The sequence below is a fragment of the Otolemur garnettii genome, unplaced genomic scaffold (genome assembly GCF_000181295.1).
Source record: "Otolemur garnettii isolate 467f Iridium unplaced genomic scaffold, OtoGar3 scaffold00111, whole genome shotgun sequence".
Taxonomy (NCBI): Eukaryota; Metazoa; Chordata; class Mammalia; order Primates; family Galagidae; genus Otolemur; species Otolemur garnettii.
The window spans coordinates 3,983,560-4,000,346 of NW_003852506.1; the positions used below are offsets into that span (position 1 = coordinate 3,983,560).

A 16,787-nucleotide genomic window follows, 5' to 3' on the forward strand; every position below is an offset into this window, starting at 1 on the left:
AAAAAAAAAAAAAAAAAAAAAGAGCTAGAAAAGGACAACTACATATAACTAACAGAGTGCTAAATTGGTTGGTAATCAAGAGACTTGAGCTCAAGTCCTAGTTTTGCTATTCATTGGCAGGGTAACTCTAGGCAAGTTACTGCTTCTCTGACTTCTTACTATGGATGATGAAATCTTTAGCTCTGTCCACAACTGAGCTGGTTTCCACCCGCCCCCCCCTCCCCCATGTATACTTCTCACTGTATTCTTTCTAGATGTACTAATGTAATTTTGTAAAGTTTTTAAAATATATATAGGATTTACTATTTAAACTTGCGATATCACAGTATAACACAGATTTTGAGTAATTTTTTTATGTAAGGCTTAGTGCTACTAGTTATCTAATGTGGCTATTTTTTTTCTTTATTATAATTTAAGTTTGCAGTACTACACTCTGGGTAGGACAGCTGGATAAAAGGACTACTCAGCAGGATGTTGCCAGTCTCTTGGAAGAGTTTGGTCCTATTGAATCAATTAATGTGAGTGTTTATTCAGTTATTTAATGACATTGGACAGATGTGATTGATGTCATTTCATAAGATTAAGGACTTGAGAACTAAGTTATCATTTGTCCAGATTTATAGATATGGCTAGAGATTCAGTGTTTTGTTTCATGTTGGCGTTCTCTACATTTAATATTTCTTAGATAACCAAGTCTTCATATAACAAAGTTCAGAGGACTCAGTTGTCAGTTAAGACCAAATTTGAATTGGCACCTCTTTAACTTTTGTGGCTGGGGAGGTGGGGTCTTGGAACTGGTTACTTAGTATTATAGCTTGTTACTCTTCCATTTTATTATAATCTTTTATAATATTAAAATGTTTGGAGCAGATGATTCCTCCCAGGGGTTGTGCCTACATCGTTATGGTTCATAGACAAGATGCTTATCGTGCCCTGCAGAAACTGAGCCGAGGAAATTATAAAGTAAACCAGAAATCCATAAAGGTATGTATAGTTTTATATTTTATAATTCATTTTTTAAAAATACATGATTATTATGTGGCTTTTCTTTTCTTTTGAAACAGAGCCTCAAGCTGTTGCCCTGGGTAGAGTGCTGTGGCATCACAGCTCACAGCAACCCCCCACTCCTGGCCTCTGCCTCCAAAGTAGCTGGGACTATAGGTGCCCGCCACAACACCCGGCTATTTTTTGGTTGCAGCCGTCATTGTTGTTTGGCAGGCCCAGGCTGGATTTGAACCCGCCAGCTCAGGTGTATGTGGCTGGTACCTTAGCCACTTGAGCCACAGGCGCCAAGCCTATTATGTGGCTTTTTTAAAAAAAAAGCCCTAAGCAATTTAGGGCTTAGAAATGACTTGATACTGGGGCATTTTTATATGTATCTTTTATTTTTAAGAGGTTATCCCCTGAAAGAACTATAGCATTTAATTAACATAAAATTTTAGAAGTTACATGTGAGACAGATTTTTTTTTCAAATGTAGGTGACTTTAGCAAAAGTCAGTTAAGTTCGTGCTGTAAATATGATATTTAATAATATGTTTTGTTCAAAAAGAATTGGATATTACATGTTTTATTGTTGAATTTGTCCATCTTGTCTCAGAATTAACTGTGAAAAACTATTCACCAAAGAGAGAAGAAAAGATTTAGGTACAAGGGCATTCTTCCCCTAAGGAGCCAAAGTCAGTGTTGCCTCAGTATCCTAACACCCTGTTTTTACTTTTGGATTCCACTACCAAAGGATTTTATCTAATGTTGTGAAATTACAAGGCACCCATTGACTTTCAAAAGTATCCCCAGTATGCTGGGCTGTTGAGGGAAATTCAGCTGTTTCCTGATAAATATCTTTCTTTTCTCCAAGTTTTATGCTGACTGGGTTGGGAGAGAGTTAGTAAGGAGCAGGTGTCAAATTTTCATCCTGCGATAAAGTGAGAACAAAGTCAATTAGTTCCGCAGTAAGAATAGGATTTAATGACATCCAGGATAACTAGTCCAGATTGCTTCCTTGCTCTTGCTGCCCAAGCAAGAATGAAATGAATGACAGTGAACTCTCACAACTTGTTGCCTGCATCTTAATTGCCTTCTTCTTTGTTCCTTTTTATATTTTCATTAATGACAAAATAGATTGCCTGGGCCTTAAACAAAGGAATAAAGGCAGATTATAAGCAGTATTGGGATGTAGAACTTGGTGTAACTTATATTCCGTGGGACAAAGTCAAGCCTGAGGAACTGGAGAGTTTTTGTGAAGGAGGAATGTTGGACAGTGACACACTCAACCCAGGTAAAGTAGTATTGAATTTCTTTCACAGTTGACTTGTTTGCTTGGTAGTGCATATAACAAATCAAATGTCCTATTCTTTGCATTAGGAAGTGATTTTGGGTTGCTTTTTTATTGTTGTTCGCCCAGGCTGGTATGTTCATAGCTCACTGCAGATCCTCCTACCTCAGCCTCCCAAGTAGCTGGAACTATAGGCATGTACCACCCCACCTAGCTAATTTTTCTATTCTGAATAGAAGATGGGGTCTTTTCTGTGTTGTCCAGCCAGTCTCACTCATGGCCTCAAGGGGTCCTGCCTTTGCCACCCAAAGTGCTGGTTTGCAGGAATGAGCCACTACACCTGGCCTAATTTTCAAGATGTATTTTTTCATTCTTTTTTAATTTCAGATTAACATGAGGGTCCAAACCATTAGATTGTGTAATTTACAATCTTTGTAAAATCAGAGTTGTGTCCTGCACCCAAGGAGCGTGCTACGTATCTATGTATTATACCCATTGGATGGGAACCTACTGATCCTATCCTGTACCTCTTTTTTTTTTTTTTTTTTTGAGACAGAGTCTCACTTTGTTGCCCTGGGTAGAGTGTCATGACATCAGAGTTCACAGCAACCTCCAACTCTTAGGCTCAAGTGATTGTCTTGTCTCAGCCTCCCAAGTAGCTGGGATTACAGATACCTGCCATAACGGCCAGCTGTTTTTAGAGACAGACGAGGTCTTTCTCTGGCTCAGGCTGGTTCACCTTGCCGACCTTCCCTCCTTCTTGAGTTTGAGATTTTTTTCTCCTGTGGGTCTATAATTGTTGGTTGCCTAGTTTCAAATTGGTATTCAGTACATGTGATGTTTGTTTTTCTAATCTTGCAATACTTCACTTAGGAGAATATTCTCCAAATCCATCCACTTGTTACAAAGGATGCAAAATTTCCATCTTTTTTTAGGGGATGGATAATATCCCATGGTATACATATGCCACAGTTTTATTAATCCATTCATTTGTTGATGGGCACTTGGGTTGTTTCCACATCATTGCAATTGTGAACTTAATGGCTGTGAACTCTTAGTGCAAATGTCCCTTTGGTAAAATTTCTTTTTTTCATTTGGGTAAATGCCTAGTAGTGCAAGTCCAGGGTCAAATAGTAGATCTACTTTTAGTTCTTTGATTTCTTTCCATGAGGCTGTACTAGTTCGTAGTCCCATGAATAGTGGATGAGTGTTCCCCTTCTCTCTTCACCCATATAAGGAACTGTTGCTTTGGGACCTTGTGGGCCATTCTCATTGGAGTTAGGGGATATCTCAAAATGGTTTTGATTTGCATTTCATTGATAATTAGAGTGGATGAGCATTCTTTTTTTTTTTTTTTTTTAATAGATAGTCTTACTTCATTGCCCTCTGTAGAGTGCTATGGTGTCACAACTCACAGCAACCTTGAACTCTTGGGCTTAGGCGATTCTCTTGCCTCAGCCTCCGGAGTAGCTGGGACTGCAGGCACTCAACACAACGCCCCGCTATTTTTTTGTTGCAGTTTGGCGAGGGCTGGGTTCAAACCCACCACCCTCAGTATATGGGGCTAGTGCCCTACCCACTGAGCCACAGATGCCACTCAGATAAGCATTTTTTTATGTGTTTATTTGCCATTGTGATTTTTGAGATTTTTAAAGTTCCCCCCTGTGCCAAATTCTTTATTATAAACTGAGGATTGAGTAAGGAAGGAGAAAGATGTGATCTTTGCCCCTAGGTAGCTTATATTTAGTGGAAGAGATGCAAAGAGGTTGAAATAATTACTGATTATAAGGTTAATTATTAATTACAGAATTAAATAGCTCTTAAGTAGAGTATTTCTTTTCCACCCCTTTTCTCTTCCCTCTCCTCCCCTCCCTTCACTGTCCTCCTCTCCTCCTCTCCCCTCCACCTCCTCCTCCTTTCCTCCTCTCTCCATCCCCTCACCTCCCCTCCTCTCTTCTCTTCTCTCCTGTCCTCCACTCTACTCCTCTCTCCCTGTTTCCCTTTCCCCTTTCTGTTTCTACTTTCCCTTCCTTTCCTTTCTTTCCTTTTTTTTCAAGAACCAAGCCATTTGGATTAAGTAGAATTTTGCACAGCAAAACTTACAGATCAAATAGATCTTAAACTGAGCATCTTTAATGTTGTGTTTTAATCCAGTGCTTCATTACAATTTCCTTGGAAATGTTTAAATATCCAGGGAAGCAATCTAAAGTAAATATGTAATACATAAGAAGTTGTAGTTGTTTGTGGGCATAAATGTTAAAATGCCGCTTGGCTGGGAAAGATTTATTGATAAAGTAGAGAAAACAAAGAGAATTTCTGGAGTATGGCCCCAGAGGACAGATCAGAAAGATGGTTTTCTGTTTTTCACTTGATTGGAAGGTATGTTAAAATAGATGGGAGGTTATCTAAGTTATTTAATTTAATATTAGGGAAAGTTTATTTAGGAAATGTTGGGTATTTCATTATCTTTTGTAAAATACTTTTTGTAATCCAAACAGTACATTTGTGTAGTAAAGAACATAGACTCTAGTATTAGATGTGTCTGGATTGAATCCATCCACACCACTTAACTAGGGATGTGACCTTGGACAAACTACGTTTGCTTTCCTCATTTGTTCAGTGAGAATACTTATAGACAATTATGACAAGTAAGTTGGTGTAATAAAGTGCTTAGGACAATGCCAGGCACATAGTAAACATTCTTTCACATTTTCTCCCATTTTTCATTAAATAATTATTATTTATAAAATTAGCATAGAAATATCTTTAACTAGGCTTCTAGTACTTTTATAATCAACATTTTTCATTTCTAGATTTATGTTATAAACTGAAAGTGGTGCACTCTTATTGTTACATTTCCTTAACTCTTACAGATTGGAAAGGAATTCCCAAGAAGCCTGAAAATGAAGTTGCTCAAAATGGAGGTGCAGAAACTTCACACACAGAACCAGTATCACCCATACCTAAACCTCTACCTGTACCTGTCCCTCCTATTCCTGTTCCTGCACCTATAACAGTGCCACCCCCACAGGTGAGAATATTTGGGGCACTATTTAAACTTTGAAGTGTCTAAATCTCACTATAGAGATATATGTCTAGATTCCTAATCAAAACCATGAGTACATGTGTGGCCATATTCATGTTTTATATTCTGTAATATCAGATCTATTATTTATAAACTCTATTCTTTTCCTGAACATTAATAAAATCAGAATAAATTTATGTTGCCCTTCATTTGTCTAGATTATTTATTGTCTTACCTTCTAACTTCATAGACATGAAGTGAGAACCTATTAAGAGTTTCATATATTTTGCTTTTCCTTTTTTTCTTACCGGATTCATTCCTTAGAGACTTTATGTTCCTAAAGACTTAGGATATATACCTAAAAAGCAGCTGTTTCAGGATATATACTTTAAAAAGCATCTGCTCTAGGATATATACCTTAAAAAGCAGCTGTTTTTAGAGGAAGGGAGTTTCTTAATGTTCACTTTATGCTGCCATTATAAAATGTTTTTAATGGATTAAATAGATGATTCACATCTATTTAATGGATGAATTCGAATTGAATGCCGTTTAACATAATCTTTTCTGCCTAGTTAACCAACTTGTTACTTCAAAAGAAAGAATTCAGATTTTCATAGAATAGGAATTGTTTTCCACCTCCATTATTTTATACTCAGCAATGTGGCTTTGGCAAGTAATCTAACATCTAAGCTTCATTTTCCTGTCTATAAGTTTGTAAATTCCTGAGGGTAGGTAGAGGATGAAAAATTACCTATTGGGTACAGTGTCAGTATTCTGGTGACAGATGCATTAAAAGCCCAGATTTCACCACTATACAATTCATCCATGTAACCACAAACCACTTGTACCCCTAAACCTCTTGAAGTAAAAGCAGAAGAATTGCTCAAACTGTTCAGTGATTTTAAAAATCTAAGTTTAAAAAAAATGCAGGAATTTGTTACTGGCCTTTCGCAGGCCTGGTGTTCCTATGCCAGAGTTGTTTATGGTAAGTGCTCAGGGTGTTTTCTGCTACATAATACGAGCTGAATAAGAAAAACCTTTTAGTGAAAATTAGAAGTACTTGGCCCATAATTACATGTGTGATCAATTATATTTTTTTCTTTCAATTCTTTCTTTCCTTAGTTTGTCACATTAAATTTGAATCAGATAAATTTGAGCCATCACAAAAATGGATGTGTGATCTCTTACTTTTCTCAGTGTAATAAAAAAATTATATGCTTTGGTACATTATATGCTATGATATCTTTTTTTTTTTTTTTTTTTTTTTTTTTTTTGAGATAGAGTTTTGGTTTGTCACCCTCAATAGAGTGTTGTGGTATCATAACTCATGGCAACCTCAAACTCAAGTGATCCTCTTGCCTCAGCCTCCCACGTAGCTGAAACTATAGTCATGGGCCACTGTGCCAGGCCCTGTGTTAACTCATTTAATCCCCATACTGAGGTGAGGTGGGCATTTGGCCATTTTAAAGTTTACATAACTCAGGGTCACACTGCTCTCACACTGGGGTTGGGAGAGAGCCCAGTTTGTCCCAGGACCTGTGATCTTCACCACTATTTAAATTGCCAAACAGTCTTTCTTAGAGCTGTATTTCCCAAAGTTACTTGGTCATGGGACATTTTTAAATGTATCATGTGATCTCAGAATGTCAGTAGATGCTGCTAAAATACAATGTGAATTTGCTTTTATAAAGTAAAATTGTGAGCCAGATCCTGTCTCTAAAAAATAGCCGGGCGTTGTAGCAAGCACCTGTAGTCCCAGATACTGGGAAGGCTGAGGCAAGATTGCTTGAACCCAAGAATTTGAAGTGGCCATCATCTATCACACCATGACACTCTACCAGGGGCAAGAAAGTGAGACACTTTGTCTTAAAAAATAATCATAATAAAGTAAAACTTAGATTTTTGTCACTTGGATTAAGTACAGATTAAATACTACCTGTATTTAATAAATTTATTGATATAATCACAAATTTAGAAACATCTGATTTTTCAACAGTAAGATATTTTGTCTGTACTCACTATGTTAATAGGAAAGTGGTAAGATATGTGGCTTCATCTTTTTTTCTTTCTTTCTTTGTTTCTAGGTCCCACCACATCAGCCAGGTCCTCCTGTAGTTGGTGCTCTTCAGCCACCCACTTTCACCCCTCCTTTGGGAATTCCTCCTCCAGGCTTTGGTCCTGGTGTCCCTCCACCCCCTCCTCCTCCACCATTTTTGCGCCCAGGATTCAACCCAATGCATTTACCTCCAGGTACGCTAAGTTGTTAGAGAAAATGTTCTTTTAAAGACTCTGCTGAAGTGTTACAGCATAAGTTGACATTATCTTTCTTATCCTAGGTTTTCTTCCTCCTGGACCCCCACCTCCTATAACTCCACCAGTATCCATTCCTCCTCCTCACACTCCACCAATCAGCATCCCAAACTGTAAGCATGTTTTTCCTTTGCATTCACTTGTCCTCTTGGAGCTGGGGGTAGGAGGGAGAGTGAACCAGTAATAGGGTCTGTAGTATGGCAGAAGAATGTTGACCGGGGAGATGATTAATTATTCAGCTTCACATGTTGATATAATTATATTCCTTAGCTACTATCGCTGGTATAAATGAAGACACTACAAAAGACTTATCTATTGGAAATCCCATTCCAACAGTGGTGTCTGGGGCTAGAGGAAACGCTGACTCTGGTGACAGTGTGAAAATGTATGGCTCTGCTGTGCCACCTGCTGCACCCACGAATCTGCCCACCCCTCCTGTAACCCAGCCTGTTTCACTTCTTGGTAAGTTCGTTTTTTTATCATTAGTTTTTCCCCCCCCTCAAGTTAGATTTTTAAAAACAATGCAGATTTTGGTAAAATGTTCTCCAAGACTGATTTTTTTTTTTTGGAGGACTTGCTTCCTCCTAAATATGTGTACTTTGTTTTTACCAAGAGATAACCTCAAAGATGAAATCATATTTATTTGTCTTGAAGAAATGCTTGGATTCACATATCTTAATTTGGTATAGAAAAATGATTAAAGTGGTCTCTACGCAGCGGAATTGGTACAGGGTCCATTGCCATAACCCCGGCCTCTTACCAGCTTTTGAATAGATTCTTTTTCTTTGGGCCAGTTTTAATCCATCTTGAAACATTTGGACTTTGGTAGCATTCTTCGCATACTGGCAAAGTAATCATCTTTGATACATTGCAATAAAACAGTTTTGTTTTCTGAGTAGCAGTTGCACAGCCTGAGCTACCACTTTCCCACCTACACCACCCCCACAGTTTTTTCTCCTGCTAGAGTTTATCTGTGCTACTCTTTATCCACAACTTCACTACTGCAATCAAGGGAGGTGTGATTTAGATTGTTTGTATATTTAAGGAGGCTTATCCTTCAGATAAGTTGTAAATTTATCACATACTTCTTATTGTAGTCCCTCTTTTAAATTAATAAATTGTTATATTTGATGTGGTATTGCCAAGTATAATTAACATCGATTCTCCTAATGGGGAGTTAATACTTCCTGAGTGTTACAATGTTCCAGTCCCGTGGGCCCATTGTATTTTTCAGAGGTATACATGTATGCACATTTGCTGTCATAACCTGAGAGTCTTTTGGGAAATAACTCATTGGTTACCTCTGAGATGTAGTCCTGTGGGACATTGGTTTATGATGGAGGACTTTTACTTTTCACTTCTATCATTCAGTATTGGAATTTTTTGTTTTGTGCATGTACCACATTTATAATAAAAACCAATTTGCTTTTAAGTGGCACATTGTTTTCTGCCTTTCCCAAGACTCAGCTTAGGCTGATAATAAACTTGATTTTATTTATCCCTTAGTACACAGATTGGGTAATGGTAAAAGAGGATTTGGGATCAAAATTTACCACAAATAATATAGCAGTGTTATTGCCATAAATGATGGAAAATGATTTGTTTAAATGAAGAAGTTGCTTAAGAGGTCCACATTCTAATGAAAATCATATAGTAGAAGGAACATTGAACTCTAGTAACCAGGGAGCCATAACATCTTTGGATCTGCTTTGTTATGCTTTTTTTGTTCATATTTATATTAAGATGGTTGGATAAGAATTACAGAACCTGAAATGGATAGTAATCTCTGATCAATCCCTTTCCTTCACATTCCTCCCTCCACCACCACCACCACACACACACACACACACACACGCCTGATTGTGAGTTCACTTTGAAATGAATTTCCTAGTGTGGAGTTATGGAGTCCATGGATATTAGGCCACCCGAGACTGTTTACGGAATTGTGTAAAAATTGCGTTCATTTGTGTTTTCTTTTCTGGGGTTAGCAAATTTATTGAATGAGTAAAAAAAATTCGTGTTCTTTAAGAGATTAATAACAGCTACTTTCAAACAACTCTGAAGAGTAGTAAGTAGCTTGCTGCTGATTTAACATATAGGTCTGGAAGATCTGCTTTTTATTTTTTACCACTACTGAACATACAGTTTATCCCCTGCGTTCAATATGTGAAACAAAATAAAATACATCAGAAGTTGATAACCTTCGAAAAATAAACTTAGTAAGCTAAACATTGCTAGAAAAATAATTAAATCCTAAATCTGACATATCTGAGCATCCATCTCCCTCTCCACTAGATGGACAGACCCATAAGAGAGGGACATTTGTTACATGAGTAAGATGATAGATAGATAGATGAGTGGTTTTCAATGTAGGGCTGTTCATATTTCACCTCTAATGACTATCTTTGTTTATAACTTTTACAAACAAAATTTAAAAATTGACATTTATTCCAAATTTAGAAAAGTTTAAAATTTAACATAAGATAAAAATGAAAAATTTTATTAAAATAAGCACTTTTAACTAGAATACAGTAGTTAGTTCTAGTCACGAGAAAGAAAACCTTCCATGTGCCTTCAGTCAGTAGTCTTAAAAAGAATATCACATGAATTTTGACCTTTCATAGAAAGGAGACTTTGTGTACAAATAAAAGAGGATTCACCCAAAAGACGATTTTATCTTGATAGAAGAACATAGTAATCATATTGCAGTAAGTTGCAGAACTAAAGGATCAGTAATAAGGTTGGGATAATCAAGTGATAGAACACTAGAGCTCAGATGCTTTCAGATTTCCTCTTGATGGTTAAAGTTTTCTTTTAAGATAATAAAAGGATATGTTATGCTGACCAGAAAACTTTGAAGCAGAGAAGTTGATACTAAACTTCAATGTCCTCAACTATTAAGGGGTTAAAAATGACATATACCAGGTCATCATGATGAGTCAGTAGGCTAACATATAAAACACTTGGCACAGAGTGGTGCTTATCACAGGTAACAATGTCATAGGTGATACTTAGGACACCTAGAAAAGAATATTTTACTTTGAGATTCTAAAATTACATTCTTTTAGCCAGGTACAGTAGAACATATCTGTAGTGCCAGTTACTCAGTAGACTGAGGGAGGAGGATCAAGATTTTGAGCCCAGCCTGGGCAAAATGGCAAGACCCTGTTTATAAAAGAGGCTGCCCCCCAAAAATGTATACACATTTTAAAAAAGGAAAAATTGAGGCCAGGCATGGTGGCTCACACCTATAAACCTATAATCCCATCACTCTGGAGGCTGAGGCCAATAGATCATTTGAGCTCACCAGTTCAAGACCAGCCTGAGCAAGAACTAGACCCCATCTCTAAAAATAGCTGGGTGTTTTGACAGGCACCTGTAGTCCCAGGTATTTGGGAGGCTGAGGCAAGAGGATCACTTGAGCCTAAGAGTTGGAGGTCAGAGGTTGCTGTGAGCTATGACGCTATAGCACTGTACCAAGGGCGACAAAATAAGACTCGATCTTTAAAAACAAAATGGAAAAAATTGCATTAAATTTGTAATACTCAATATATACTGATAATCTGATAATGTTTGTTATCTTTTATGCTATATCTTGTCTCTTGTAATTGCAGAAGTCAAATGTGACTTAAGTATTACAATTTTAATACAAGTTTTTTCTTTCTTAAAATGTGTGTACATTTTTTTGGCACCCTCTGTATACATATAATTATTTAGCTGGGGTTTCATTTTAAACTGTTGCATTTGTTGGCAGACATAGGAAGCAAACTTTAGGGAAAATATATCTTGACATAATTCTGATATTTTTAGGGTACATGAGACAAGATGATAAGTTCTCACATATTAAAGCTTCATTAGTTGGCTTACTGAGAAAATGTTTGTTAGACTTAGTGCTATTTTATTTAAATAGCACAAGTTGATAACTTTTTTTCCCATTGAGTGAGGCTTAACTGAGTTCTTGGATCTTTCTTGATTTGTGAAATGTGGCAACATTTTTAAAGGAGTAAGGTCTAAACAAACATTCAACAGATCTTCAAAAATTCTGTACTGAGGCTTGATTATACTGGGAAGAAGCAGTGCAGTACCTTACGGAAGGTTTGGTTTAAAGAGTTTCTGTATTGTCATACTTAAATGTGGATATTAGTTTGGGGGTAATAAGCTAGGCAGAGGTAGCCCACAGTTCTGAATCGGGAGAGAACCTCTATCTTTTAGAGATTTTGATTCTTTTGGCAATACTGATAATCTGAAAATATAAAATTACTTGGTGCACAATAATTCATTATTTGAATTTAAAGGACTCATACATACTAAAATAGTTAGAATAATGGTAGTTTTATAAAAGATAAACATAACATTTTACAGTTGTTCACTTAGGAGAGAAGGAATATTAAAGATGGTAGCAATTTCTCTTTACTGTATAAGTGTGTTTACTTTTCAGAAATTTGTGTATAATATGTATTTTTAATATGATGTACAGCTTATTTTTATTAAAAGTTCATTGTAAATGTGAAGTTTGGGTTCCTTTGGTGTTCCGAACAATAAAAAAATACACAAAAAAAAGTTTGTTTGTGTTACCTATCTCTATTGTATTACCAGCATATCTAAAATATCTTTTCAAGCAAAAACTGTTATAGGTTGAATTCATTTCTTTCATGGAAAATTAAATTCTTTTCTTGACAAGTTTATTTGTTGATTATCAAGATGAAGATATTCTGCTAGTTTTGTCACACTACTACAGATGATGTTGAAGTTTATAGTAAGAATTGGGTATTTTGAGATGTCTGCCTACTTGTAACTTTTGTTACCAAAGTTTAAAGTTAAGAGACACAGGTGGTTGCCTCTAGCCTGAATTGCTAGACAATGGTGTGAGGCACCTCAGCCCTGACACATCTTCAACAGACATTTGAGTCGATGATTCCAGATTTGGACGCCTCAATAAGTTGTGTGGACACAGTTGGCTTGTGAATTATATTTAAACATGTGTTTTTGTTTTTATGCAATAGTTATGATTCCTAAAACTACCTAGATGATTAATTTTACCAACAATTTCAATAATTGTTTTAAAATTAGTATTTTATTTGGGATAATTTCACTTAGCTTTTGATTTCTTTGCCTAGTCTGTCTAGAATTTTACGATTTTTTTGGTAGATCATAATTGTTAATAACATTGAAGTTAGAAAATTAGGACACCAGTCTATTGGTAATGTACTAATAAACCACTAACACTTAAAGGAAGCCTGAAGAAGATTCTAGAAAGTAGTGTTTTAAAATATTACTATACCCAATTAAAAAATTTTTTTTACATTTTAATGCTTTTTCTTATTTTAAACTTTATGATGTTGGTTACATTATAAGCTAGAAGACTATGCCACATGTTTGAGTCTGTACCAAAAGACCTGTTGACTTACCCCTATAAAAATGTGTTTGAAAGCTTTCAGAATACTTAAAAAGGTACCCTAAATATTGCATGATATTATTCCACTAGTGTTACATAGAAGTGGTTCTTAAGTACGCATTACAGTGCCTTTGACTTAGTCTATAACATTTTTCAGTGGATATAGGGGGATAATTCAAAATAGCAATTAATCCACATAAATATTTTCCTTGGATATGAATTTATGCATGAATACACTATTTTCTCAGAAGGCCAGCACTTGAAACAAACATGGGCAAAGCAAAGTCTTTTGTAAAAACTTGAAAGCATTTATCACATTGTCTCCATGTCCCACTGGGCTGTCACTTCTAGGCTGCTGTAGAATGCCAGCCTGAAGAATGTCTTTAAGTTTAAATCTCTCTGAGGGACATCTTGAGAAAGGTGGGAGGTACAGAAACTTTGAGTTCTCAGTTGATTATGATAGACAAAGATTACTATGAAGAATTTCAGGTAAGATTTTTTCAGCTAACATTGAAAATAAAATTGCCTACAGATAATCTCATTCAGTGATAGAAGGTTAACTACAAATTTGAAATTTATTAACTCATAATGAAATTTTTTACTTAGTAGTTTTTGCTTGTTATGGTAAAATATTTAGGTGTTATTATATAGACTGAAATTCTAAAACAAACATAAATGAGCTATAGGGAAATCAATTATACAGAGCTTGTTATACCTTATGTTGCAAAAAACCAGGGAGTCATTTTTAAAATACAATAATTCATCTCTGATTTTAATTTTTTTTCATATATTAGATGTTATCAAAACATAATGTACCTTTATTCTAAAAATAGATGAGACATATCTCAGTATACCTGCATTATATGTTATCAAAAACTCAAATTTCTCTCAAAGATCTATTGCTAAGCATGATTTTTAATATAATCTTAAATGTATAATACAATCTGAAATGCGCTTTTTCTTATTTTTTGAAACCTAGCTCCTTATTTTTTCATTGTCTCCAGCTTTCAAAACAGTGCCTACTATAAGAATCACCTGGGAATGTTTTCAAAATAAATATGCCTAAATGTTATTAATCGGTGACTCTAGGCAAAGGAAATTTATGTGTTGGTTGTACAGTTATTTCAGTTTTCTGTACATGTCTGAAATGTAAAAAGGAAAACACCTAGAAATGTATTCTCGTATGCTTAGGGATCCGGGGGCACTGGTGGAAAAGAATGAACAGAGACATCTTTTCCCTCACGTGGGAAATTTTCATTTTAAATTCATCTGTAATGCCACAGTTACACTCACTCTGTTGGGATCAAAACAGAAAACATGATACTGCAACTAAGAACAGAAAAGGAGCATGAAAGAAAAATGCAGTCTTCTCAAAGATTCAAGTCCTAGGTTTATGCCAGAAAGATTCTCACCATTCTCTAGGGAGACTTGGACCTCATTGCCTCTATTCCCATCCCCTGAGAGGTACCTTCTCCTTGACAAAGGTCATCATCAGGTTATTAGCTTTGCAGGCACCATTCACTCCTATCTTCAGCTGTATCTGTTCAGTAAGGTGGGGTGTGCCAGGCACCATTTTAGGTGCTGGAGATACAAGGATGAACAAAATAAAACCTGTCTTCCTGAGCTTATAATCTAGTAGGGACTTGGATAATAAGTAAATTAGTAATTTCACATAGAGATACTCCTATGGAGAGAATAAAACAGGGTGGTTAGAAGATTTGCCAGTGTTATGTGGGATGTGCTATTTTAAATAGAATGGCCAGAGGGCATCTGAGGAGGTGTCCTGGAGAGAAACCTGAATAGACAGTATACCATGGAAATACAGGGGAAGGATAGTGAGGTAAAGGAAGATAAAAAGTAAGGGGACCAAGTAAGCATTGACGGGGAACTTGGCTTGTTGAGGGACCACAGAGGGCTAGTGTGTCTGTAGCAGGGAGAGCAAAGGCTAAAGTGGTGGGAGGTGAGCTTAGAGGGTCAGGGAGTGCAGTCTGATGGGAAGTGGTATAGGGTTTTGCACCTTGTGGCAATCTGATTTGCAATTTCTCAAGGTTTTGTATGGCTCTTAGAAAACAGACCATAGGAGTTGGCAAGAATGGAAAGGGAGGTGGCTTGGGATACTGTTGAAGCAGATGAGATGCAGGCTGGCTTGTATTGGGCTGGTGCAGGAGGGGTGATGTGTTTGGAGTTGCAATATTTAAAGATATATTCTTCTGTATTGCTTTACTTAAATATGGAATGTGAAAGAAAGACAGTTAAGAACGACCTAAGTTTTTTTACCTGAGCAATTAGAACATAATTACCATGCCTGAGATAACAGGTTTAGAGGGAAGATATCAAATTAAATTGGTGGATATTTTACCTTTGATACCCAGGTGCAGATGTCAAGTAAACAAGGAATTCTGATGTCATCAGATAAAGTTAATATTTAAAGCCATAGAGTTTATGAGATTACCTAAGGGGAGAGTGTAGAGTAGTAAAAGGGCCAACCCTAAAAATCCTTCAGCATTTAGCAATTGGGAATACTGAGAGCTAAGACAGACATAGTTCCACATGCCAGAAACTCTCTTAAGCAGTTTGTATATATTAATCATTTAAGCTATATCGCCCTATGAAGTTATTCCCATTTTATAGATGAGGGAAACTGAAGCATATGGAGATGAAGTAACCTTCCCAAGGTCACATTGTTAACAAGTAGCAGAGCTAGAATTCAAGATAGCCTTAGACTAGTGGGAGCCTGTTCTCTCTAGCGAAGTGAGAAGTGTACCCAGTGGGCAAGGGTGCCAGAATAGGGGGAGGTAATCTATCTAGAAAACCAATTAAAGAGAGTTCCTCGGAGAGGGAGGGAGAGAAGAACCATCAGAGGACACCATTGGATCAAGAAGGTGCTGGGACTTTTCAACTGGATTTAAAAGGAAGGCTCTTAGAGACCTTGAGAAAAGTGGTTTCCCTGGAATGATGGGTTCAAAAGCCCAATTACTGTTACAGGTCAGGAAACAGTGGGAGAGGAAGAAATGGATACATTAAAACGATTTCGAACATCTCTGAAGAGCCTTGGTTTACAAGGGTGATACCTGATTCAGGGTAAAGAAGTTTTTTCTTTTTTATCTAAAAGACAAAACCACACGATACTTCTTATCGGGGAATCCAGTAAAAGAGAACTTTGGTGCAAGAAATAAGGTGTATATGTTAGGCTGGTATGTAGGTGAGACGGGATGGATCCAGGATACAAATAAAGGCCTGGCTTAGCCTTTGGAACACATGGTCACACACAGAAGGAGTAATACGGATACAGGTCCAGTAAATAGGTAGGTTTGATGGTAGGTAGGTGGATGAAAAAGTTTTTTTATAAAGGCCTCTTTCTTTTTAGTGATAAAACAACCAAGATAAATATAATATGGTCTATTCTTCTGATTACTTGATCATAATAAAAATGCATCTACACATGGTACAACATGGATGAACCTTGAAAAGATAAGGGCAAGTAAAGGGAACCAGTCACAAAGGACCACATATGATTTTATGTATATGAAATATTGACAGTAGGCAAGTCCACAAACAGAAAATAGATTATGTGGGTTTGTGTGGGTAAAGGGGGGAAGGTGGGACGGGAACAGGGAGTGATGGCCACTAGATGCAGTTTTCTTTGGGGTATAATGAAATGTTCTGAAGTTGATTATGATGGCTGCCCAATTGTCTGAATATACTATGGTAAAACATTTATTGTGCACTTCACAAGGGTGAATTGTAAGCTGTGTGAATTTTATCTTAAGTTGTTATAAAACCT

General features: G+C 36.5%; 1 protein-coding gene across 1 annotated transcript in view; it reads left to right on the forward strand.

Annotated features, from left to right (window-relative positions):
• Positions 1–16,787, forward strand: part of SCAF4 (SR-related CTD associated factor 4) — a 62,695-nt gene that overhangs the window by 39,232 nt on the left and 6,676 nt on the right. The window contains exons 12-18 of the mRNA XM_012809673.2: positions 418–518; positions 871–984; positions 2,120–2,276; positions 5,147–5,304; positions 7,383–7,548; positions 7,635–7,721; positions 7,879–8,070. Of these exons, the coding sequence (XP_012665127.1) occupies positions 418–518; positions 871–984; positions 2,120–2,276; positions 5,147–5,304; positions 7,383–7,548; positions 7,635–7,721; positions 7,879–8,070 (975 nt within the window). The remainder of the gene's footprint in view (positions 1–417; positions 519–870; positions 985–2,119; positions 2,277–5,146; positions 5,305–7,382; positions 7,549–7,634; positions 7,722–7,878; positions 8,071–16,787) is intronic.